This window comes from Typha latifolia, chromosome 5 (genome assembly GCF_019914945.1).
Source record: "Typha latifolia isolate L0001 chromosome 5, TyphaL0001v2, whole genome shotgun sequence".
NCBI classification, from domain to species: Eukaryota; Viridiplantae; Streptophyta; class Magnoliopsida; order Poales; family Typhaceae; genus Typha; species Typha latifolia.
In genome coordinates, this window is record NC_133090.1 from 11,615,672 (window position 1) to 11,642,946 (window position 27,275).

At 35.5% G+C, this 27,275-nt stretch overlaps 2 protein-coding genes across 3 annotated transcripts; one reads left to right on the plus strand and one right to left on the minus strand.

Annotated features, from left to right (window-relative positions):
- Nucleotides 1-2,325: 2,325 nt before the first annotated feature.
- On the minus strand, nucleotides 2,326-19,980 carry LOC140789849 (GPI ethanolamine phosphate transferase 3). The gene is made up of 20 exons (XM_073139706.1): nucleotides 19,613-19,980; nucleotides 19,468-19,502; nucleotides 19,265-19,386; nucleotides 18,897-18,986; nucleotides 18,625-18,744; nucleotides 18,384-18,467; nucleotides 18,057-18,134; nucleotides 17,689-17,814; nucleotides 17,534-17,623; nucleotides 14,410-14,445; nucleotides 14,257-14,312; nucleotides 12,272-12,419; nucleotides 11,069-11,525; nucleotides 10,869-10,960; nucleotides 10,226-10,754; nucleotides 9,589-9,715; nucleotides 8,716-8,757; nucleotides 8,449-8,614; nucleotides 3,981-4,064; nucleotides 2,326-2,839 (listed from the first exon to the last, which is right to left on the minus strand). The coding sequence occupies exons 1-20, from the start codon at nucleotides 19,924-19,926 to the stop codon at nucleotides 2,744-2,746; spliced, it is 2,892 nt and encodes a 963-aa protein (XP_072995807.1). The 5' UTR covers nucleotides 19,927-19,980; the 3' UTR covers nucleotides 2,326-2,743.
- A 298-nt stretch (nucleotides 19,981-20,278) lies between these two features.
- Nucleotides 20,279-26,699, plus strand: LOC140787985 (flap endonuclease 1-A-like). 2 transcript variants are annotated; one of them, XM_073137046.1, is made up of 18 exons: nucleotides 20,279-20,474; nucleotides 20,554-20,670; nucleotides 20,839-20,897; nucleotides 20,991-21,050; nucleotides 21,163-21,216; nucleotides 21,334-21,382; nucleotides 21,519-21,566; nucleotides 22,098-22,163; nucleotides 22,362-22,412; nucleotides 22,487-22,606; nucleotides 22,683-22,767; nucleotides 23,714-23,795; nucleotides 24,470-24,578; nucleotides 24,670-24,726; nucleotides 24,819-24,865; nucleotides 24,947-25,001; nucleotides 25,372-25,500; nucleotides 26,336-26,699. In XM_073137046.1, the coding sequence occupies exons 1-17, from the start codon at nucleotides 20,463-20,465 to the stop codon at nucleotides 25,390-25,392; spliced, it is 1,092 nt and encodes a 363-aa protein (XP_072993147.1). In that variant the 5' UTR covers nucleotides 20,279-20,462; the 3' UTR covers nucleotides 25,393-25,500; nucleotides 26,336-26,699. The 2 variants fall into 2 exon arrangements, with proteins under 2 accessions (XP_072993147.1, XP_072993146.1); XM_073137045.1 differs by lacking the exon at nucleotides 25,372-25,500.
- Nucleotides 26,700-27,275: the final 576 nt, after the last annotated feature.

The window sequence follows — 27,275 nt, forward strand, 5'->3', positions numbered from 1 at the left end:
AGATCAAGTGTTTTAGTTTCAGTTGTCAGCATTCATCTTCTTCCATGCAGACGCCATCTCCGCTTTTAGTTTGGGACGAACTGGATACTTAGCAAGGAAACCACAATTATGCCAAAGAGAAAAAAATAAAATAAATCAGAAAAGAGAATTTGAACCTATTCCAACCAACTATTAGTTGAAGGACAGTGACTATTCTACTTCACTTTCAGCAATTCATCTGGTTCCTTTTATCACTAGGAATCATTTGAACTTGCAATTTGGTTCATAAAGGTAGAAACAACTCTCAAATTAAAGGAAACAATAGTATTTAGGAGGGATGCCCATGGATGGTACTTTCTCAGCTAATATTTCCTCAAATCAAGATGACATCAATTTGAAAAAGTCAGATAAGTTGCATCACAAGGATTACAGCATCATCTTTCTTTGCTTATTTCTTCTTCTTCTTCTTCAAGATAAAGAAATTCCCTTCTTCGAACAGACCGTATCTGACTCTTGATGTGGTCTACACCGAAGCGTGGCAATTTAGCCCAAAGTTCAACTTAAATTTCTTTGAAGGAATCTGCATAATGCTGGCAAAGATATAAGGGGAGCATAAAATTTCCCTTGACATGGATGTTTTCTCTAGTCTTTGAATAGAAGAAAGAGATGGGCACTTTCCTTTCCTCTTCATAGGAATCTTCCCTCATGGCTAATCTCAACTTTCATGTGTCTTTCTTTCTTTTCCTTCCTGTTTAACGAACTCCCATAACTTGCCATAAACTTTCTTGACATATTATAGATGATTGGGATTGATGAGCATATTTCAGAATGAACCTTAGAGCCTTCGAACATATGTTAATCTATTGATGCACAATGCCTACATTAAATTAGAAATAGAATCATTGACTTCCAACATCAACAGATAAAGAAAGCAGTATACAAATTTATCAACAAAAAAGACACTAAAGTGGGGCATGGCATGAGGAATAAATATGACATCTTACTAGCCTAGAAGTTCGTTTAGGACATTATTTTTTTGCTGGAGTTGCTGTCAATTGCCATGCATGTCGAGAAGTATTATAAGATTCTCAGAATATATAATAACAAAACATCTACGAAATGTCAATGCCAGTTTTGGATCAGTTTGACAAGCGATAGCAGTGCCAAAATTGATGATGGTTGCTGATTGACTATAAAGTTCTGCCTTTGTTGCAGCATTGCATGGCATCTAATGTGTAGTTGAAGGTTGTATCTATACATTGCCATCAATAATCAAAGCTCATCCTACTTTAGAGGCAGGAAAAACAAATGAAATGAGGAGCCCAAACCTAGATATAGGGCAGATACAAACAGGAAGGCAAGAAAACATCTATCAACTTAGGAAGATTTGTATAACAGAGACATCAAGATAATGGAAAAAGATATGTGATTAGTGAAGGGTTTGATAAATAAATTCCTAAAATATCCCAGAAAAATCTCTTTGTTGAGGTAGATTTAGATGAAAAAGGATGTCATTAATCTCATGAGGTTATTATGTTTCCTTTTAAGAAACAATATATATTTGATTGTGATAGCCGGAATAGCAGTCACCTTCTTCTTGGTTTAGAAATTTTCCAGCAATAGAGGCAGAGCAGAGAAAAATGTGGTAGGAATTGTGGCTGCTGGGATTCGTGCCCAGGTCTCTACGGCCACAACGTAGAATTCTAACCACTAAACTACAGCCACAAATAAAAATAATTTTGAAAGAATACTCTTACAATAGATTCCCTTTTAACTATCTAAGTTTAATCCCATTGGCAGTCTCCTTATGTCCTATTACGAGTTTGGCTCAGAATTTTTGTTTAGTCTTGGGTTAGCTCAATCCAGACCACAGCCAAACTTGAGCTCGAGCTAAGCCAAAGCCTTAAACAGACCTATTTTATTTTCAAGCCTCAAATGAGCCGAGCTTAATTCGAGCCAAGCTTAATCAAATCTTAAATGAGCCTATTTTTAAGCTGTAAATGAGTTGACTTCCTCTTCAACTTAATGTAATAATTATATATATAATTAATTCGAGCTTATTAAAAAGCAAGCAAACTTTGGAAATTAACTCAGCTCAGCTCAATTCAAGCCTGGGCCGCTGATTTATTTTGACAGCCCTATCCCTATAAGCAAATGGTTTTTAACCATTAAAGAGTCAAACAAAGAGGCTATTCTTTGGTTACCTTTTCATTTCTAACTCAACGACAAGTTGTTTAGGTACGCTGGAGTCACCCAGAATATACATATCTTTCCAGTCAACAAACAAATTAAATGCGAACAAGATCGACGTAAGATATTATGACGTAGTTTGATGCGAGTTTGCAATATCCAGATTGATCAGAATGTATGTATAAGACTTGGAAACTAATACAAAATTCTGGATTTTATGACGTAATGATTCGCAGATATCTGGGAAAATCATCAAGTAGGAACAATGATTAGATCATACTAGCCCCTATAAGCTCTAATGCAGCTAACAACAGTTACAAATGACCAAAACTTTGTCAAATTAGCAGCTATACAGAATGGTTGAAAAAGATTACAAGTAGAAATCAATATCTATCATGTCCTTGGATGCTAGCCATTGATCAGTACAAAATGTTAGCTATTCATTGGATTCTTGGAGTAGCTTTCAGATGACATATGATAAGCTTAGTCATTCACTAATCGAAACTTCCATCAAGAATAAATACGAATAGCTGGATGTGAGTCTTCAAGATTCTCAAATATCATCAAATCCTTGTCAATAATAGTAGAGAGATGCTAAGCAAATTAGTGCATCTGTCAGAAGAAGGCCAAGTGCATCAAAAACATATTTCGGTGCAAATAATCCCCAAACCTGCAAGATTAAAACAGAAAAATGTATAAGCTATACTTGTAAGATCAATATAGAGATGATGTACACAACCACCAAATGGATGCCTGCAAATAGAACTGATCAACTCTTTAGACCAACTCAGAAGGATCGGATTAGAACCAGCCTGAATGGAGTGGTCAGTTCAGAAGGAGGCCTACAAATAAAATAGACTGACTATTCATCAACATAGAAACGATCTGGTTAGAACCAACCTGAATTGAATTTCCAGTTCAGATGGAAGCAAGCATTCTCAGGTGGTTCCAAATTTTGACCATGGCAATGTCTACTAACATGCAGGAGCTGGATTTTCATCCAAAATGAGGGTGAAGCACTCGCTGTCCTTGGTCAGACTACTATTAGTTTTTCAGGCTAAGATTCTTCTGTTCTCTAAAGCTATGGAGACTCCTAAAAGAAAGATGTGTGTAACAAGACTGGTAATTATAACCACAAACCCATAGTACAATTATGGTGCAATGCTATGCTGGAGGATGGGACAGATATACTTTGAAAACTCAAGGAGTCAAAAGTTGTACATTTTGTGAGGGTAATGGCATTCACACTAGATGACTGCACAAGCTCTCCCAAGACTCATCAAGCGCCAAAACTCTGGACAAATAACTTTCTTTCCCTGTCCAGCAGGATAAGTCTGATATTCGAATAAACAATTATGGGCCCAGATGTCCTTTTATAATTCAGGGAGAAGGTACTCTCATATCAAGGACCAATGTGCATAGAAGATGAATATTAAAATGAAAATGGTACTCTAGTCACATTGCATCATTGGACCCATAAGACTTTGTAATCTGGCTAAATTTCGAAATAGGCATCTCTCTCAGAATTCCTTTCTACCTAACTGAAAACGGTCATGTTTCCTCCACAGTTTGTCAGCATATAGTAGTAACTTTTTGAGTGAAGTCTAAAAGTTTCCTACTACTTCTCTTTCCAAAAATCTTGAGATTAAGTCAAGCTCTGCCCATAGATTCTACTATATTTTCAAATTTCAACTATCAAAACTGGAGAGTGGTCTTAACACAAATTGTAAGTGATTAAGAATCTGTATTGGCCAGCTCAACAGACTCTTGAATGTTCTGAATGCAACAACTGAACTTGAAATAGTACTTACCATCAAATGACGCCTTTGAATGGAGACACATATGACCGTCAATGTAGTGGTCATTGCTGTTGCGAGACCATAAATCAAAAATATCTGTATTGGATTAAAAAATTACAAATCATGTGAGCTGAAAAATACATAAAATATAATATTTGGAGATCCGAAAAGAAAAATCATTTTCTGGTATGCAGAACGAAAAATCACCAATTGAAATAGGGTGCCTCTTAGATATAGGATTCAAAAAATTTAGACGAATAAATAGTTTAGAAAATAAATGATGGAATTAGCAAATACTTAGCTTCACACACTCTCGTCTCGTTCACTTTAGGAATAAGGACAATTTTAGAATAGGTATTTATATTTGTTATTTTCAAAATAAGGCATTTATTATAACTATTCTTATACTCACTTGTATCTTAGAATAAAAGTGTAACAATTATTTTTAATGTAATATAAAGTGAAAGAAAGGATGAAAAAAATATTTATTTTTTCTAACACTATAAAAATACCCTTTAATTTGATATAAAATAGATTGATGGGATAGATAGACTATTAAAGCTTTATATATGCAATGCATGTATCCATGTATACATTATCATTCGATATATGCAATGCTTTAACATTGCGCTACTATGTGTGCAATGCTTTGGAGGCTGCTACCAATGTAATGCTTGATCATTACCTGTGCAATATCCGAAAGGCAGATGTGTAATGCTTAAAAGGTAGGTACGAAATTGTTATATACGAATACAACACTGTTCATCAATAGTTCATCGATACTATTCACTATTATTCATTGGTTACTATTTGTAGGTGTTTGAATGAGAGGATTAATAAATTATAATAGACATTGATAAGATGTTTGAGAGAGGAGAGAAGAGAGATGTCAGAACTAGAGAAAAAAAAAATTATTGGGGGTTGAGAGAGGAGGGTGCACGTGCAGCCCCTCCCCTCTTCCTCTCTGGCACGCAACGAGGCGCAGAGATCTTATCTAATCCGAATCGGATTAGATTTGATCTTCTTTTAATCTATAAATTAAAACCCTAATCCCTTCTCTCTCTCTCTCTCTACTTAACTATCTCAGCCCTCTTCTCTCTTCTTCCTCCCCTCTTTCGCTTTCTTCTTCCTCACCGTTGGAGTCACGCCGTGGAATCGGCCCGCCAGAGCACCGCCGGACCATCGGAGACCACCACGTGACTCCTTAGTAAGCCTTCTCCCACCCCTCAAATTAAATTTCAATTTAATAAAGTAAATTAAAAATACCTAATTTGGGGGTTCTTCGGCTTCATCGACAAATTTGGCTGGCCAGCAGTTTCGGATCGCAGCCGCTCCGTCTAGAAGCATCTTGCTGTTGGCCTCGTGCCGTGGGCGTTCACCGTTGGTGCCCTCGTGGCTCCGGTCGCCGTCGGCCATGAGATCGATCGCCGTTCGCGGGTTCTCCTTCACCTCGCGAGGACGGTGGCACCGTGTGGGTGTTGGGGAGCTAAGGGCGCGGCCGGCGAACCGTCGCCGCGATGGCCGCCGGCATCTCCCTTTCTCTCTCTTTTCCTCTCTTTTCCTTTCTCTCTTTCTCTCTCTCTTCGGCTTGGAGAAGACAAACTTGGGCAACCGAGTCTGATCTTCTCCCTTTTTATTTTTGGATTCAAGTCAGGTTGGATTCGAATCCAAGGAACCCGACCCGGTTCCATTAGTTAATTGGATTGGGCCTTGGGCCCAATCCATTTAGGTGTAAGTTGCTTGGGCTGCGGGCTAACTAAAGCCCAACCCAACTGAATTGGGCTTATTTTGGCCCAAATTAATAATTATTGAGTTAAATTGTAGAAAAATTTTAATATTTTTTTAATTAAAAATGTTATTGTTATTTATTATTAAAGGTGATGATTTTTAGCACGTGAGCTAGGGATTTGAGATTCAGTTGTCTTGCCTAGACTCAGATGAGTAAGTTCACTCACATATTTATTTTATTATATTTCGTACCTTTGTCAGATCATGTAAATTTTCTGTGTGCAAATTATTTATTTCACCCTTACGTGTAAAAATTTAATTGTTATAATTTCTGTGTGCAAATCTATTTATTTCATCTGTACGTGCGAAAATTTAATTGTTATATTTTCTGTATGCATTTAATCATTATACTCAGTGCATCACCATACTTCGTGCAAATATTGAAAATTGTGAAAAGAAAAATGAGACCAGTATTGATACGACTTAGAGAACAGTCTCGGTATAAATTGCTTGCAATTTTCCGTGGTGACTCAAATCTATCTGGAAGTCCAGGGGAAAGTCGTAAATCAGATCACTGCGGTGACTTTTTTAGGTGACTCTGGCGGAGTTAGAGAACAGTTCTAGGATAAATAAGAAATTTCCTAGGTGACTCTAATTTCTCTCAACGGTTAGTGGAAAAGACAGAGTGTATTGATCACATAATGATACCATCTGATGACCCTAACCGGATCAGCTATGAAGAAAAGTCCCGAGCGTCATCTTGAGGTGACTTCTAGTTATTGATGTGGATCCACAGGGTTTAGACCCATTAAGACATATGACGGTATAAATATTGAAAAGATGTTAATATGTTGAAACCGTGCAAGGTTACAAGTTGTGACTCTCTCTATTATTGTCATTGTTATTATTTGAAGAGCATGCTTATTGCAAATTATTATGGATATTGTTGCTTTTAGTTTAATCTTTTTCAGCATTAATAAATGTAGAATTTATTTGGTTTTTGAGTGGATTCCACTCACTGAGCTATAGTTGTTGGCTTATGGATTCTATTTTTGTATTTATTTATTTATCTCAGGTAATAGTCAGCGGGGCGACTGAGCGAGATGTACCCGGACTCCACTTCCACTTAGGATTCACCTATTTACTTTTCCGCTCTTTTAAATTTTATGCTTTAGATTAGAAAATTTATTTATTTCGTTAGAGACTCAAAAACAATAATATTATTTTATGTAAATTGCAATTAGTATGAAATTTAATAAAGCAATTTTTTATTTTACTTATTTATTTGCCATCGTACTTGTAGAAAGTATTATTAAAGCTTCGTGTATCTCAAGCATATTGAGATGTATGGCCGATCATGATTCCTATTTAGGATCGTGACAAGACCGACACGGCATACGTGCCGGTTGGCACAGGGGTGTGCCACTGGCACACCCCGTGCCAAGTGTTGTGCTATTACTAGCACCATAAGTGCCAGCAGCCGGCACGACCATCCATGATCCCATTTCGGCAGTACCCTTGTACTTACCTAGCCAAGATTAGGGACAAAGTGTATATATATATATATTTATTGGCCTATGCCTAAGATCGTTAGTCTTGGGAGGACAATCAGGCAAACTGTAGGTTGAGTTTGAGTAGGTAAATTGATCTTGAAAAATGATGATTGTGAAGTAAGGCTTATAGCTCTAGCGGTACTCGATGACCCAGAGTTAGGGCATCTTTTCGAGCCGGGGGCTTGTGATTTCCTGCAAAGGGTGCGATGATGAGTGTAAGGATGGGCTTATAAACGGGGTTCTTAGTCTCTGAGACCACAGATAACCATCATATGCAGCGTTGTCAGATATGTACAAGTGACATTACCACTAGATATCTATTTCTCCTCATTGATTAATGGTTTGGGAGAGCTTATGATTTGTTATTATTTATTATGGCATAGAGAATTTGGGAGAGCATGTGATATTGTTAATTACCATGAACTTGAAACTCTAGGAATATATCATTACATTTTGTATTATATTGTTCTTACACTGTAAATGTATACTTACTAAGCTTTATGCTCACTACCCTTTAGTGAAATATTTTTTAGATTAACAGATGCAATCATGATTATGGAGAAACAGGCGAGAATTAGCTTTATTGTTATTTAATTTTCGGTATTAGTTATGTTGGCCCTACGTGAGTATTTATTTACTTTATATGTTATGTTATAGATATGTATATGATAAATTTGGATTCTTTATCCGATTAATTTTGGTTTATTATTTTTAAATATCTTGTTGAAATGTTTGACCAACGGATCATGTGAGTATCACGTGGGTTCTATCCACGTGAAGATGATGTGTGTTTGGTGGTGGGCATTTTCAGTAACAAAATTAACACTTTTTTTTTAATTTCCATATGTTCATCAACCATTGTCATAGTAATTTAACACGACTAATTTAGTGGTGGAAATGCTTAAAAGGAGAATTTATCAATGAGAGAGGTCTTCAAATCTAGTAGTAGCACACTGACTCACTACGCATGAAACTAACTAGATACTTAAATTATATATGGTGTTCCAATTACTTGAAAAGTAAAAAAATAGAAAACAAAATCAAATAGCACAGTAAATGATTTTTGCATAGTTCTAGGTGCTTTAATAGCTCAACTAGAAATTCACCCTCTGCCACATGAGACTCAGAAATGCATGAGAAGTTTCATGAGAAAGAAATAAACATTGAGTCATTTTTTAATTAGGAAGTGAACTAATTACCTGTGTTAGGTTCAAGAGAACAGCAGTCTTCACTTTGTCATTCTTACGACTGTGATATTGGAATATGATAAGAAATGGAAGACTGACAATGGGTAGGATGTGAGAAACGCCAAATGTGTCAATGGCAAGTAGGAGACCTTGGCGAAAGATATTGAACTGATCAAATCTGTATAGCAGTAACAAGATCAAAGATATATATTTGGAAGAAATATTTTTGTTTTCGCGAAATAAGATCAGCAAGAATAATATAAAAGCACATTAATTTACCCAATAAATGCAGCTCCATATCGGAGACCATCAAAGGCACACCTGAAACATATTTTCAGAATCAGAACATTTGAATTACATGCAGTAGAACTCATAATTGTCAGTATGTGTTATCAAGAGGCATATTTGCAGAAATCATGACCAACAGTATAATCTAATATCCTAACCTCAATAAACTACATAAGCAACACCTGATTATTTAAAACTTTAAATTCTGAAATTGTCATTCTTCTCCAATCACATATGGACACACAATATGATCATATCATGTAAAAGGCAATATGGCATGTATGCATACATATACCACATATCGGGATAAAACTCCAAATTCCATGAAACATTGATATTTGCTAATGCAGACCATGAAATAACTACCTATATTTTCTTCAGAGATCAGGGTTTATGAACGGAGAAATTTCAGGACTTCAAAGTGGTGATTGCCTTGTTATCTGGTGTGCTTTAACAAGCTAAGGGAGGAAAGGGTATGCCCACTGTTATGAGCCTTCTTTTTTGCACGATTCCATTTGTTTAAATAATTTTTATGCACTCACAATAGATGAGTAAGTCCACATTCATTTCAAGCAGGAGATAAAATTGATCCAGTGACCATAAGCTCTCTCTATATATGCATGTGAAAACACACATGCAGCCATGTAGAGTAACAGTTTTAGTAAATACATAGGACTATCAACTGTTAATGAAGTAGCCAAGCTTAAGATATTTATAGTTAGGTACTGACATCTTCTATTTGAGATAAATTTTCAAATTTCAATTGGTGCATGTAAATGAATATTGCAATTCTAATGTGAGCCAGAACACGGGTCTAAGATTGAAGGTGTAAAGGGTAAACCCATCCAAATGGCAGAAACATACCAGTGTCCGGAAAAGTAAAATAAACAAACTGCCAGAAGACTCCATTGTGTTACCGAAACAGGGTCATGGACTAACCCTCCCAAGGATTCTCTCCAGCCTTCCTTCTGTGATCTTATTATACACCATGCTGTCATATGGTAACAGTAGCATTAATTTAGAATAACTAAAACAAATTAACAAATTAAAGATCTATGGAAAAATAATAAAAAAGGTCATCCAATGAACGAGGCTTCCATCACTACAGGGTTAGGGAGGGGAGATGTAATAACCAATGTGGAAAAAGCTATATAATGATACATTTACTATATTTCAAAGTTATCCAACAAATAATTGTTAAAGACAAGATTTACATTGTTGGTCTGTTAGATCGTGACTTCTAACTAACAGCTTTAGTTTTTAAGCCAATTGGTTATCTATAGTATCAGAGCAAGCTTTTCAGAGGTCATGAGAACAAACATCATCAATCCATTCACTATGTCCTATTATCTATTATGGTACAATGTATAGAGATGCACATGAGCAGGCATGTTAAAGACATGATAAATATTATTGATATGTTACCTAACAACTAAATTTTTGGATGAAGCAATTATCTAACGATAATAAATTGAGATAATGATTTGCTAATTGACTATACCTCCAATTACAGATATTATAGCAACAAATGGACCTTGTCTTCCCAATAAAAGCAAGATAGTTGAGCTCCATGTAGAAAGCATGGCCACTGTGGAAACAGTTAACCTTTCAGTTGCATTTGAGCTCTCTTTCATGTCCCAGATCCGACAAAAAACAGACAATATTAGTAGCCCAAAGCCAATAGCGTAAACTAATCGGGGAGCCAAATTTCTTCCAATATCTTGAACAGTTGGGGAATTAGCCGTCCAACTTTCTGAGATCCAGTGAGCTGCTATCAATATATAGCAGAAGACAGTTGCAGTGATCATAGAACATATTAAATATCTCCCACAATGTATGCAAGATATGCACTTATAGAGGAGGACAGCCAATAACGCTAGAAAGACAATGGGCAAGATGTCCAAGAAAACAATCCAAAGATGGTGCCTCTCATCAATGCCAAGAAAACTAACAAAACCAGCGGTCTGCTTAGACATCCCAAATCCAATGCCAAACCTAATGATGATGTTCAGAACAAGAAATACAAGTTCCTGCATAGTGAAGCATACAAAATGTTGGGACATTACTGATCTAATGTCTGAAAACCGAGTACACATGAGCTGCAAGATAGAAAACACTAGGGTTTGTGAGATATCAAAACTCACAGCTGTTCCGAGTTTTCCAATAGCCATTGAGTGCCATACATTAACAATAGCAGTTGTAGCTAGAAGAAAGTTTGCCACAGTACCCTCTGCCACTATTTCACATAAGAAAAGTGTTCATCAGAAGAATAATCAATTAAGCAGCAGCAAAGGCCGACAAAATACTGGACATATTTAATGTAATAGACCAACTATAAACTCACATATGTAACTATTTGATAGAAAAGTGACTGCACGAATTGCCACCAAGATGAACGCACACATAAATTTAACAAGGATACCAGAACTGGGTTGTTCCAGGAGATAAGGTTGGCAGAAAGAATGTACCCTTCTAACAGCGAAAATATGAATGAGAATGGATGCTAACATAAAGCTGAGACCAGTGCCCATTAGTGGCAAATTAAACTCGGTCCATGCAGAGCGAGCAAGCTTGGCAACACTTCCCAAGAAACTAGAATATGCCTTAACATGCCACCGAAGAGCTGATACCGAACTGTCTAGAATTTCATCATGAATGCCACTTTCAGACAAGCAAATAGTATTTAGGACACTTGACCAGTTCGTCTGTGCTCTTTTATATAATTCTTCAACATGGTGCAAGTCTTCCACTGGAAGTCCTATTACAGATGTTGTAGAATAAAGATCAATATACCTTTTAACCTGCGATGCAAAAGCAATTCAGCTGTGACATAAACAACCATCCCAGAGAAAGAAGAAAAACTAATAAAGCATGCTAACCAAGATAGAAGAAACTATTTCAATCCAGAGATTCATAGGTTGAAGGTAATTAGCAATCTAACATCATCATATAGTGAAGGCAGTGCTTGCTTATATATTACAGGAAGATTTGGAGATCAGGTTCATGATGCCCTACAGATTAAAGATATGATTGATCAAATGAGTAAAAATAAATGCCTGACAACTACCAGATGAGATTCCGTAGTAAGGAGTTCCTTCTGATCTTCATGAAAAACTTATGAGATAAACTTGCTTATAAATCAAGGTCATGAACATATTGATGACACACATGAAAACCCTCAAACCTACATCTTAGTCTACCTTTAGCATGTCTCACCATGTGAAATAAGCCTTCCTCTAAGATATAAGGTGTTTGTGTTCAGGCTCCATTAATTTTCCATCCTTGATTGTATAAATATTAAGTAGGTCAATGATTGAATACATCTCAAGGGTCTGTCAAATTGTAATTGATGGTACATGACTGTTCTTAGAAGATTATGACAGATGCAACAGTAGAAAGGAAAAAGTAACATTAATCTGGTTTCAATATTTTTTGTACTATGTATCATTTAAGCAAACTACATGGAAAGTAACATAGAACTTCATCAAGTATTATTTCCTCCCATGGACATTTTGGGTACTGTGACGCAAATGCACTTCAACTTTACCTGCCAACTGTTTATGCAGAGAACTTTAGCATAATTTTGTATCCATGCTTCCAAATCTGACCAAAGTGTACTAACATCAGATCTCATCCTTTGTCTATCCCATGTGCCAGCACTTAAAGCATATAGTTCAGGATTAACACAACCAATGCTAGGGAAAAGAATAAGAAACATTATATCAGCACTGAGATGTTAGCATAAAGTTCCAAAAATTTATATGAACGAAAAGAAAAAACTGTTATATATATCATTAATATGTAACAAGTGGCTAGCAGTCACGTATAATATATATATCATATATGTACATATACATGAATGTTGTAGAAAGTAAACTTACATAACTCTAAGAAATTATCATCTATTCCATTAAATTGTCCAACAAAACCATTAGACAATAGATTGATAAATTGAATTTATGAGATATAAAAACAGCTGCATACTGGCATCCAGCATGCTGTTAATCACACTTGGTGAGCAAAAAAATCCATTTGAATTTTTGAGATACAAAAACAGTTATGTACTGGCATCCGGCATGCTGTTAATCACCCTTGGTGAGCAAAAAAAATTTCATACTTCTCTTTATATAGATTTAAGGACAAGTATTATTGTTCATACATTTCACAGTATGTGACAGTCGAGTTATATAATATTTCATCACTCTGAGGCATTAGATAATCAGATTTACACATCCAAATCATACTTGTTGTTAACGGCAACCATAATCATAAACCAGTTTGCTAAAAGCTACCACAGATTCTCATGAAAGGTTCTCAAGTTAAAAAGCATCTTGTCATTATTTGGTTGGCCAAGTTTGATGAACCTAGTAAATCTTCATGATGTAGGTGAAAACAATTATTCATCAAATTTACCAAATCTACATCAATAGCACATAATTTCAGTCAAATGATACACATAAAAAATTTGTTTACAAGAAACAACTGCCTAAGAAATTCATCATGTCTCTGACAAGAAGGCTGCTAGAAAAATTTAGCACTATCCATTTGACAAATTGGAAGCATATTGACCATAATTCACCAAAGGATTTCTTTCATGATAGCCTGTCATGGTTCAGTCAACAAACTTCCGGAATAAAAGTTCTAGTGCCAGTCAGACAACATAGGTCTAATTAGTGCTAAATCATCTAAGTCAGGACATATTGTTTTACATGTACATTACTCAAATTTATAATTAAAAAATTTACAGTAAAGGATAGCTCAGCTTGAGAATGGCAATGCATTTGTGAAATTGCTGCACAATACAACTCTATAGTAGGGGAATATGTGCATGGTTTAACTATATGGATAGTAAGTATTGAAAGGAGCCATAAAATTCCACTCCTCCTAGCAGCATGATTTCACCCTAAAAAAAAAAGGAGTTAAAATGAAAAAATAAAATAAAGTATTACCATAAGTTATGTGTAATATTATCTTAATTTTTTTGATGGCTTTTATGGAAGAAGCACAACAAAAGAATCTTCCATTAGAAGAAAGAAAACCCACCACATAATATTTTCTCTTTTAATCCTCTTTTTAATCTTTAATTTCTATGCTTAATATTTGTTATTATCTTACAAAGTAAGTGGAAGTATTATGCAAGCAGATGTGGAAATCTCTAACACGAACAATTTTTATAATTGGATATGACCATATCATCTCAATCAATTTTGCTATTATTTTAACTCCTCTGGAAAATAAACTAATGATGGTTGGTCAACAACACTACCATTTTCTAAATGGACTACATAAAGAAATCAAAAAGAAAATGCAGCACAAGGACATAGAAATTAATAACTTGGAATCAAGTAACCTTTGGATATGAGTATTCAAATAGGAGCATTTCAATACACATTCCGCAATTACATCATCAATCATGTTTTAGAGATAGTTAATTAGTTACTATAATAATATAAATCACGGTCAACCAAAAAATAGCTTTACATCATAATATGATAGCAACATAATGAACTTTTTAGTATGCTTATCATGCACCTTCCGAAAGGAAAAGGAATACCAAGGAGTGCTGCAATAGTAACTGCAAAGTCGAGCTGCGAGTATATGGAAAGACATCAAAAAAGAATTATTATTGACTGAAAAATAAGGATGAAGATTCAGAATAGTGACAAAATATCAATTGCACCTGACCTGTTGCAAGGTGCCTACACACATCTTTTCTCCATCCTAAGAATTTGAAACATCACAAAGAAAAGGAAAAGAAGAAAGTCAAACATAACTATCTATGTCAATACATAGCAAGGTAAGAAAAATAATATTTTTGTAATGCATGCTGCTATAAAAGAACTGGGCTGTAAAGTTGGAGATAGAGTTAACATTGGGATTTGGGCCCACCCAATTCATAAGGGTATTGGAACTAAGGAGCGGTTAGTTACCACTATAGCTTCTGAAGATTTGTTGGTTGCTAGCCTGTTGCTAAATTTTACTTCTTATTACGCAATTAGAAAGGGGTAAAAAAATTATGCAGAACCATTAATAGGCTACAATTATTAAGGTTCATGATGTTGCTATTTCATTTCATTCTTCAAGTTAGTTATACCTTTTCACCATTTAACAACAATGTGAAAGGAAAAAAAAATCCAAATCCAATGAGGAAGGATTAATCCTTAGATCTACTTTGGCAAAGGATGTTATTTGGAAGATCAGATCATCCTTACAGAAGAATTGGTCCACAAAATTTGTGTTAAACACATGAAGAATCAGTTAAGCATCAAATCACATTTTATTATATGCATGATCAAAAGACGATTGATATTACTGAGCAGGGATGACGAATTGCAGCTCATATATTGACAAATGAAATGATACACTCGAGATGCTTTTCACAAATTTCTGGATAGAACGATTATAACAAGCTCTATGACAAATTGACAGCCAATAAGCATGGGCTTTCACTTACTTGAAATGACTGATCCAACTAGAACTGTTTTAGTAATTTAGCAAGTACTGAAATACACAGTAAAAATTGCAATATGAGGTATGTGTTATGCTATAAATTGCAATCAAGGTCAATCAAGGTCACTGACTCATTATATTATCTGTTAGAATCTATCCAGATTGCAAACATGGCAATGCAATTGACAGGACAGATGCCTAGGATCCTCCAGAAGTAGAACTATTTCTCAAAAGCCTAAAGCATGAAGCCTGAAAGGTTGCAATCCATATTAATCCAACTAGACATAGCTAGATTTGTCCAAATGTCGGTCTAGGAGAACATTCAAGCCAACTCAATCGAAATAATCAAATAAGAATATACTGCCACAATTAATTGCCAAACTTGACTGCCAAGTTCAGGAATTAACCAATTTAGAACAAGACTAATCAAATCGTTGTTTAACCATCCGCATGGAAGACAAATGGAGACAGACTAGGCAATCTGGGCCTGGGCCTGCTATGCATCCAACACTCCACTACTTCTATGAGAAATAGCATTTATCACATAAATTAGTTATAAGTTAGTTAACCCATGTTACACAAGAATGACGATAAACTTTATCAACCACCCAGTTATAAATCTCAAAGGCTAACAACATGTCGAAGATCTAAATATGAAGGCCAACATATATCATACATACATAGATAGAATCCATCATAAGTTATACATATATATATACACACACACACATACATACATAGATCATAAGAATAGAAGAACCTGAACTATTTAATAGGAGATAGAAGGATGTGAAACAATTTTATTGCCCAACATGTTTCTTGATGCCCGACAATTTATTTCTAAACAAATAGAATCCATCATAAGTTCTGTTTCTCTGTCTAATTGACAACCACCTCGTTTTGGTACTTCCTGCTCACCTAGAAGTGCCTACTACTACACCACACTCCACTTGGCTCTACACATTTACAGAGCTTACCCCTGTCGAGTGTCTGGCAGAGCCCTTCTTCCCTTCCTTTACAGTGATATATTCTGAGCTAAACACTCAAGGCAAAACATACATCTTGAGAAACTTCAAATTTTAATCCTTTTGCTCTTTTTACCTTTTGATCAAAGTTCCACGGCAAGTTTTCATCTGCTTTTTCAACTATTTAGATATGTCTATCTCACATTTCATATGGGTAATCAGATACATAACATCCCTCAATTCTATGATCTTTTCTTCTCATCCTGACATGTGAAGCAGGTTTCATAAACGCGAATTGACTATATCTATTGAATACAAGTATAAGGAACACAGTCATTGACAAATGACAATTTACTTTTTTATCTAATATAATATATATATAACATATATTGAAGTATTGAACATACTAAGTTGGCCAAAAAAACAACTCCTATAGAGTATATTGTATTTTCATGACTTCTATGAGTATATCATGGAGACAAAAATTAGTATCTGTCTTGCTCTACATGTTTGAAAGGCATGCATATGGAAAGCAAGGTTGGTGATGCCAGTTGGCATGTCCTATGCTGATGAAGTATTAGCATCCCGCATGGGTGTGCTAGTGATATAGCCCATCGCTAGGGTGTGCCATCATGCCGGTTAGCACGATTTTATTTTCTTTACATTTTAAAACTAATTTGGGGTGTATAAATGACAGAGATCTAGCTCAATTTTTCTTTTAAAAATGGAGAAATCAAAGGAAATTTATGATTTCCACTAAAATTGAAATAAAATGCAAAGTTCATATATCAATTTCTTGAGCTCAAATATAATTTAATAATTTTTAGCTAAAATTTCAGCATAATTAGATTTCACCCCAAGTTTCCCCAAATTTTAAAAAATTCAAATTCAAAATTAATATGTCAAATTCATTCAAATTGGGTAAAACTTTATATAGGAAGTTAGGAATATATTAGATTAATCACATCAATTAGATTTTAGTTTAAATTATTGAACTATTGTCAATTAATGGATGTATTTAATCATATTATGTGTTGAATTATGTTTTTATTTTGATTATTGCTATATCTTTAATAAATAGGTCATTTACAATATTATCAATGACAAAATATTTTAATGTAGACTTTAATACGTATATTCAAACCAAAAACATGTATAAAAACCCTAAAAGATATAATAGAGGCATGTCAATGTTTATTGAACCTACAAGCCCCATGCTCACGTGCCTTCGGCACGACAATTCTTGGGGGAAGAATAACAATTGAAATAGGCCATTAACTAGAGAGCAACAACCAGAACCTTAGTCAGAATACTGTACTTTTAATTAGATACAAGTAATCATAGAACAGCTATATCAAATAAAATGATGAATCCTATTGCATCCATACACGTACCAAATCTAGTGTGCATATATTTGCATCAAGAATGGATGAAACAGAACTTGGAGGATTTCTTGGACCCCACGCAAAGAGTGATGTCTCAACCTGCAAGTGAGACTATTGATCAACATAAATCCTGCACTTGTAAATAGATGGAGGATGAAGCTGACCTCCTCAGCAGTCCCTCCACCATGATCACCATTTAGAGTTTGGCCATGGTCCCCCATCACAAGAAGTAAAGTATTCTCATGAATACCACCAGGTGAAGATAGGTTCTTCATCACGTCAACAACATTCTGGAAAATGGCAGCTAGAGATCAAGAATCTTGAACAAGAGGTTAGAGGAAGCACAAAATAAAATTATAAACTTGAAAAAAAGTTTTCTCTCAACAGAGGAATAGGGTAAAGGAATAAAGGGGAAAAAAAAAACATTTCTCTGGTGACAGTATAAGAAGCTCATAACAGAAACTTGAAAGCTTATGAAAATTATGCCTATTATGACTGCTTCTGAATAAAATGTACATAAAATAGGATTTACCTCTAGAATACTATTATACTGCTCCAACTTTTGAATCATTGGAGTAGAATCAACACCAAATATGTGGCCTGCATGATCCTAAGGTAATCTTGCGTCATGAGAATTGGCAAATTAACCAAAAAAATAGAAGTAGTCCAATACTCCAGAGATAAGGTAAGACATAAGAAATCATGTTAACAATTGGCTGCAGCAACAAGGTGCAATATCTACAGAAGCATATATAAATAAAAGGGGAAGACAGATCATGAGAACATCATCAAAGCAGGACATTGTGTACAAAAGTAAAAAAACATAAGTGCCTATAGTCTGACAACTAAATTAACTTACCACTCCAAGGAAATGTGCAATAAGAATATCCCAATCATCTTTATATAGTGATGGCAGCAAATGATCTATGACTCCATTATCTACCTGATACAGGGAATTCCAATTTCAATTACAGAAAAGGCACCAAAGGAAAAAAGATAGCAAGGGAAAGAAAATCCTAGCAAAGCAAGACAATCATAAAAATGAATAACAAAAGATCAATCAAACAGGATAGAGAATCCGAATTTTGAAGGAGGCATACTGTATCAAGATCTTTAACATTAAAAGAAGGGTAAGGATATGACTTCTGAAAGTGTTCAGGAAACAACTGTATCCATGTATCATCCCCCATCATCAGAACTCTCTTGCCATTCTTGGCCAACTGCTCGGGCATGAAAGAATACAAAGCATATCAGAATGTATCATGGCTCAGTTAAGAGAAAATCAACCCAACATCTGTTACATAAAAATCAAAATTTCTTGCTTTGAAACTCGAGATATCTTTGATATATTGAAGAGCAATTAAATAAGTACCTGATATATCAAATTATCTTCGACAATAGCTGGAGCTCCAAAACTGTTACCTACGTCAATAAAAGTGGGAAGTCCACCAGTTGTTAATCCCTGCATAAAATTCAACAGATCCAAGATCATTTACGACCAACTCATTAATGATGTGTTCAAATTACAAAAAGAAAAGGACACCAGAGATACAAGAATGGATTAGAAAAATTGTGTGACAGCAACATTAAAGGTTTTATCAGAGATAAACAAGCATGTTAACACTTCTTGTCGTCCTCAATCCTCATGGGTACTTCACCCATTAATTTATTAACACATCCTAGGATTAAGTAACACATACTTCGTTACAACTGATAATTCAAAATGACAACAGAGTTCACCTTTAACCGTTGCAAGCTAGTTGTTGGTGGATCTGCAATCGCTTTAAAGATCCTAGCAGACGATCTTTCACCAGATGCCAGCTTTTGCAACACCCTTAACTTGTCCATCCACGGCTTCTTTTCTAAAACACAACGTGATGTAGTTGAATAAGAATGGACCACAGAGAGAGAGAGAGAGAGAGAGAGAGAGAGAGAGAGACGACCTTCGAAGAATGTACTGGGAGCAACGAAATCAAACCTGGAACAGAAAGCATGATTCTCTAAGAAATAGGAGTCAAATTATTAACAAACACTCGTAATTAAACAAGGGAACAATAATTTTAGTATACCATTTACAAACAAGGTCACCTGAGAGCATCGAGGACGATGATGACGAGGCGATCGACGGCGGGACGCGTCCAACAGTACGAATCTGGAGGATTTGGTGGATGAGGAGCGGGAGTAGAGTTAACAGGAGGAGAAGGAGGAGGAGGAGGAGGGTTTTGGAAGGCGCAAGGAGAGAAGGAGAGATCGGAGCAGTTGCTGTAGGACGAGAGCTCGGTGCGTGTTAGGAGGAAGCCGCGGGTGAAGAGGAAGATGGCGAGGGAGTGGAAGCCAAGGATGAGGAAGAAGGGCCATATCAACCTCCACTTCCCCACCGATTCCTCTACCGTCGTCGCCATTGGAGCTCAGATTCGAGAGAGGAGGAGAAGGGGCGGCGATTCGTGAACGTTGAAATGAAGGCTTTTTAGTCGTAAAATCCTCAAAAGTAATTGTTCTATATAATTTACGATTTTCTACGTAATTGTCTTCAAACATATTTCCTATCGATATTATGAAATATTATTAATATAAATCATTTGAAACTTTAGTAAACTTTGAAAACAACAGTATTTTGATTACTTTAAAAGTTTTATATATATATATATATATATATATAAAGTTTTTTTTTTATCCCGATAATTTATTACCTGCGTGGCGGCAAAAATTTAGAACAAAGGTGACTTATTCGCTTTTGCCAAAATGGGATCAGATAGGAGGGTTCGTTTTATTAATTTTTTGGCATACTTACGAAGTTATTATGAAATGAGGGGGTTTATTCTAGAGACTTATTTTATCTTAAGCTATACGGGCCTAAAATATCCGAACCAAAATATCGTATCGTTCCACCTCGGGACTTTATCATCAAGCGAGGCGGGAAAAATCTCTCTCCATCGCCATGGGCATCAAGGTTAGGGTGTAGCTTCCATTTTCCTTGGCTTCACCAGCAAATTACCTCTCATTCTTCTTGTTCTTCCTTTTGACCGTAGGGTTTAACGAAACTCCTCGCCGACAACGCCCCGAAGGCCATGAAAGAGAACAAGTTCGTGAGCTACTTTGGCCGAGAGATCGCCATCGACGCCAGCATGAGCATCTACCAGTTTCTTGTGCGCCGAAATACTTCAAATTTCTTTGCTTTTGGTTTTGGTTGCTTATAATTCCCCCATTCTTCTGTTTCTCGACCGTATTTCGGAATTTAGATTGTCGTAAATGGTAAAATTTTCGATTTTTATGCCGTGGGAGTACGTATTCTTAGAAAATTATCTTGTTGGTAGGTTGTGGTAGGAAGGACTGGGACAGAGACCCTCACTAATGAAGCTGGAGAAGTCACAAGGTGCGGGAAAACCCTCTTATTAGTGATTTTTGTTGTTTGGATGGTGAATGCATAACGTTTGATCTCTTTGAACTATTATTCCTATCTTGGCAGTCATTTGCAGGGTATGTTTAACCGGACTATAAGATTGCTGGAGGCCGGAATAAAGCCAGTGTATGTTCCCAATTCTTCTTGCATTTTTTCTTGTGATTCATGGTTGGTTGTTTTCAGAATCTTCGTGATGAAAGAGAGTATCTTTAAGAATGTTTTGTGCTGTTTATGACAGATATGTTTTTGATGGCCAGCCACCTGATTTGAAGAAACAAGAGCTTGCTAAGAGGTATGTGTCATGACATTTACTTTAAACACCATTGGCTCATTTTTTTTCTGTTTAATGTTTTATGGTTGTATTTAGTGGGTGCCTCTTTGATTTATTGTAATCTATTGCATTCTTTAGGTTCTCAAAGAGGGAGGATGCCACCAAGGATCTTTCTATAGCCATAGAGGTAATTGTTATCTTTTTTATCAAGTATTACTCTTCAGGCATTATTTCGACCATTTGGATTCCTGTTGGTGCACTTTGTTTGCTCAACTTTGTTCTCTTCTTTGGCCCCTTTTGGAATATAACTGCTGGTGCTGCAGGCTGGAGACTTGGAAGCAATTGAAAAGTTCAGCAAAAGGACTGTTAAGGTAATTTTCAGTCTTTACCCATTTAGAGACAATTTTTTTGTCTAGAGACTTCTATTTTAGAAACCTACTCCCACATTTGAATATTGGATAGCCTGTAATAAAATACTGTAACTTGAATGGTATAGATCTTTGTGATGAATCTGTTAGAAGGCATTCGGTGAAAGAACATTGTTTCTTCAAGAACTCCACTTCAAAAGCAATAATCAACGTGCCTAAAGTTAGGGTATCCCAACTCTTATATAGGTTAGTAAGATAAGGCTAAATTCAAGTCAAATCTGGACTCACGGAATTCTATATTTCTAAATCTCTGCGGTGCGTTCGAACGCTAGTCGTGCCTATTCGAACGGCCTGATTTGAATTCCATGTGCGTTTGAATGGTCGAAAACCGCTCTCTATATTTTTGAATGCGCTTCGAACGGCTGCAGGCAAGCTAGACTTGTTCATAGAATGGTAGTGGCTCATTTGGATCTCCATCTGTAACTTTTGAGGATGAACTTTTGTTTTTTCGCTTGTTCTTTTTTCTTTTTGCAGGTCACAAAGAAACATAATGAAGACTGTAAATGGCTCCTAAGATTGATGGGCATTCCTGTGATTGAGGTGCGATGGACTTCTCTTTTCTTTTTTCTTTGCTTGTATTTTTGTTTACTTGAGCTTAAGTTTTCATGCAACCATGAGGAAACTATTGTCTGGAAATTTTCACCTTTCATATCAATTCATGGCAAAAGCCTATAAGACTTTTAATCATCAAAGATTTACAGTAATGATTAATGAGTCGTACTTCCTTTCTGTCTTCAGGCACCTTGTGAAGCAGAGGCAGAGTGCGCAGCACTTTGCAAGAGTGATAAGGCATGAAAAAAGAAGTGTTAGGAACAATCTTGTATCTTTCTTTTTCACGCCAGTAACAATTTTAATAACTATAGGTATATGCTGTGGCCTCAGAAGATATGGACACACTAACTTTTGGTGCCCCAAGATTTCTTCGTCACTTCATGGTTTCGAGCTCAAAAAAAGTCCCTGTGATGGAATTTGAAGTTTCAAAGGTTCCACACATTGCTGACAGCATGCTTCTGATTACTTCGTCTTGAATCTACCAATTATGCCTTTTCATCTTTCCAGGTTCTAGGGGAGCTTGAACTCACCATGGATCAATTCATTGACTTATGCATTCTTTCTGGATGCGACTACTGCGATAGTATCAAAGGTAACTTAACTTGGATAGTAGGTTTTTTCAATTTTCGTATGGACTTTTAAAATTGTATTTTCAATGATGTCATTAGGAGCTTAACAGTATTATAAGAAGATCCATGCCTTCAACTTCACAATTTTTACTTCCTTTTTTTTTAACAAGAAGCTATATTTAGAAAAGATGCAGGTTTCACTTTCTGTATACTATATATCTTCTTATAATGCCAACTCCTGGACAAGTTTGCATGTTTTCTTGTTTACTTCAATTTGGCGTCTAATAGCTGCAGATAAAAAGAAATCTCAGGGTAACTTCTTGTGGATCTTAGAATTTCACTTGTGGAAAGTAAGTCTAAACTAGGTATCAACTCTGGCTGCATGGACAGAAAGATACATACATTCACATGCCAAGACAATAAGCCCACCCTCTCTGTTAAGAACAAATCCTGAATGCATTGTGAAGCCGCTTCTACTTTCTATATGAGATAGCTCCAGAACATACATTGTTGCATTAGTGTTTCATGTCTCTGAAGGATATTCTTAGGGTAATAAGTCCTGATACAGTTTTGTTAGACTAAAATTTGATGATTCTACCATTTAGCTGCATGTGTGAATGTTTAGATTATGTTTTTTTGTTATATTTAGTAAATGCAGATGTAGTAGTATCTGGTTGTTGTTAATCAAATTTGGTCTGTTTTCTAATTTATGAACGCAAAGCTTCTTGAAACTTGTCAAATATTGAATTTTTTCCAACTAAAATTTGTAATTTTAGTCGTCCTCAAGTTGTTAACTTCCACTTAAATCCCCTTTTAAATCCATTTGTTTGATATTTGTCAAAACAGAAATTAGAATAAATATTTTTTCTTCATCATAATTGATGCCTCTTTGTAGAATTTAGCATGCCATCTCTTTATAAATCTGGGAGATATCTATTCTAATGATTTCACTGCATATCTTTGAAATAGGTATTGGCGGACAAACAGCTTTGAAGCTTATCCGTCAACATGGTCACATGGAAACTATATTGGAGAATATAAACAGAGAAAGGTGGGTCTGATAATAATATATATGGCTTGGATATTTTATATCTGGAGACATTTACTTAATCTTGTTTGATTCTCTAATTATCATAACACTACTATGTAATGTCATACTTTGATTGACCTTCAAGTTTGATGGAACTTCTTTCAAATCATTCTTTGTTCATTGCTTATTTCTTTATTTTAAGTTGTTGCAGGTAGTTTTATATGCTGGATAATGAGATTGATCAATATAAGCACCATATGACATTTCTCATCAATTGATAATACGCAAGAAGATATTGTATTAGAATGTTACTATCAACTGACCAAAGAAAACTTTTTCCTTCAGCTGTGCTCAGTAAGTGGCTGATTTTCTATTTTGGCTGTCTGGAAAATTTCTTCAGATTGCAGTTATGCCAAGTTGCCAACTACTCATGAGTCATGAATATGTCCAGGAAAATCACGAGTTATGAACATGGCCAGGAAAATCATTCTTCACATTGTATTAGAGTGTTGCTGTTTTAACTATATGTATTTTGAAGACTGTAAGCATGTCATTCATATACGTGTTGAATTGATGAAGATTCAAGGCTTTGATTAGTTTTAAATCCTTATCTTGTCTGAAGGACATTCTAAGAGAAATATATTTGTGACTTATCTATTTGGAGATGAACTTGTTGCTGCATTTTTTAATGTCAGGTATCAAATTCCAGATGACTGGCCTTATCAAGAAGCTCGACAATTGTTCAAAGAACCTAGGGTCTCTCTTGAACTTCCAGAGCTGAAGTGGACCACTCCAGATGAGAAGGTCATTTGGTAACCAAGTTAGTTCATGCCCATATCTTTGAATTATTTGAATTTTGAAATAAGCAACATTTTTTCTCTTTCCCTTCATTTAGGGTCTTCTTAACTTCTTGGTCACTGAAAATGGTTTCAATCATAATCGAGTGACAAAGGCATGTATTTTATTTTTCACCAATAATAAAATTATTGCATTTGTTTTCTCACATAGTCCTTGATATCTGCTATTTGTTTTGTATATTAATAGGCAATAGAAAAGATAAAAGCTGCCAAGAATAAATTTTCCCAAGGGAGGTAAGTACTAATAGTACCAGTATTATATGGGCATTTCATTTTTCTGATGGTGATTGCTGATACCACTTGGGATTTCCCCAGACTGGAGTCCTTTTCTGTACCAGTTCTTCATGCATCTTCACCTCCTAAACAGAAGGTATGTGCTTGAAATAACCTCATTTTTATCCATCCTGCTTGTAAAAATTTTTTGGTTGGTTTTTCAAAATAAAGAACCTTCTGTGAATATAAATGCATGTTGGAAGATGAATACTTGTAAAATATCTTGGGGGCTGCTTCTTATTGATGAATCTTACTCAGGGGAAGTCATGTTTGATTATTGTTGCTGAGTTAGTTGAGCTGGATTAATTTTTGATTATATGGGGCCATAATTATTTCATAACCTCTTTCATCCAAATCCCAAGTATCTGGTGTCTTTCAGTTTGTTGGTCACCATTTCAACTTCTGACCTGCTGCATTTTCTTTTTCACATGCTGAAATTGTCTTGCATGCGCATTATTGTTATACAGGTTGCATTGGATATGCCTTGAAAGCCAACCTGAAAATATCTCCTGAGAGAAGCCAACTCAAATATTTCAAATCTATTACATTTCTCCATAGATGGGTATCTTAATTCTGTAGACCCTCTTGCTCATAAGGTACAGAATAAAAATGAGATTTCAAAATGAGTTTGAGTTTGAGCATTTCAACGACCTATATTTATAATTTATGTACTAGGACTCGCATTAGAATTCAATTAGATACAATCAGTATCAGACTTGCTAATATGGTGGCAAAATTTGGTGGTCATCTTTTTCTAGTTCTTTACAGGTGAATTCTTATTGTGTCCTTATACTAATAGCTGCTCTGACCAACATGTGATTTGCTTGCTACATCTATTAGTTTAATTATCACAAGGGAAATATTTGTGGTCTCACATTAGACAGTTACTGATGATTAAGATTTCAGATATGATACACATCTGAATATAAATAACGTAGTAGGGAACACTTACTTGCCCTAGTGCAATTATTCTGATGACTATTGGTATTAAATTATTAGCTGGTCAGCCATTTTTTATGCTGTGAATGCAAATACTTTTCAAAACAGAAGTCTGGTCAATATGTTTAGTAGACAAATTTCATGCTCTTCTACCTTTATATCCTATTCAATATTGTTCAATTTGCATACTTCTTGTTTCTTTTGTGCCTTAATCTTTAACAGGAAAATACATATAAAAAGTTAGTAACTGCTTGAAATGTTATGCTTTTGCCTGAACTCATCGTTTGCTACTTGATTGCATAGCAATTACATGTATCTCTGGAGAAATTTTTTAACTGCTCTTTTAAGGATGTTTACATATGTATCTTATGGTTTTATTTTATTATGTTTTTTTTTTAATTTTTGCTTCAGGTAGAAATAAATTAGTTAGGCAGATCATCTTAGAAGCTAAACCTGATCCAGACCATTCTTTCCGTGATACCTCTGTTACAGGAAAACAGATGCATGCTAGGCACTGCACGACTACTACCCAACTCTAGGATGTTCACCCTGCAAATCTGTAGAACCTCGAGCTTTAACATTGGTAGATTGAAGCTGCCGATGGCAGATTTGCAGTTCAGATGCCATGAAGTGGTATCTGTTGGTTCTTATTTCAGCACAGGAAGCCGAGAAGCACTACAGGTCTTTAAATAACAAACAAATGGTTGGGCCTTGCAAATGTACTGCTAATTCTAAAATTAAAATGATTCACATAAGACATGCCTAAGTTTAACTTGTATGCGTTTAGAGTGCATGAGAATTATTTATAGACATAATTTGCTTGTGTCAGTATAAATAATATTACAGTTACAGTGAATTCACATAAGATCATGCAGTGTAGACCTTAACCTGCTGCTCCTGGACCTTGACCCTTCACTTTTGCTTGGAAATTAAAGCTAGAATATGCAAATGAGCTCTCCTGTATGAACTTTGGCATTACATTTTTGAAACCAACACACTCTGTGTCCTTCTGTTTGATTGTTCTTTTGGTGTCTATATCTCAGGCCTCTTCAATTTTTATTGTTTGCTCTACAAGATCATGCAGTGTAGACCTTAACCTGCTGCTCATGACCTTGACCCTTCACTTTTGCTTGGAAATTAAAGCTAGAATATGCAAATGAGCTCTCCTGTATGAACTTTGGCATTACATTTTTGAAACCAACACACTCTGTGTCCTTCTGTTTGATTGTTCTTTTGGTGTCTATATCTCAGGCCTCTTCAATTTTTATTGTTTGCTCTACAAGATCATGCAGTGTAGACCTTAACCTGCTGCTCATGACCTTGACCCTTCACTTTTGCTTGGAAATTAAAGCTAGAATATGCAAATGAGCTCTCCTGTATGAACTTTGGCATTACATTTTTGAAACCAACACACCATGTATCCTTCTGTTTG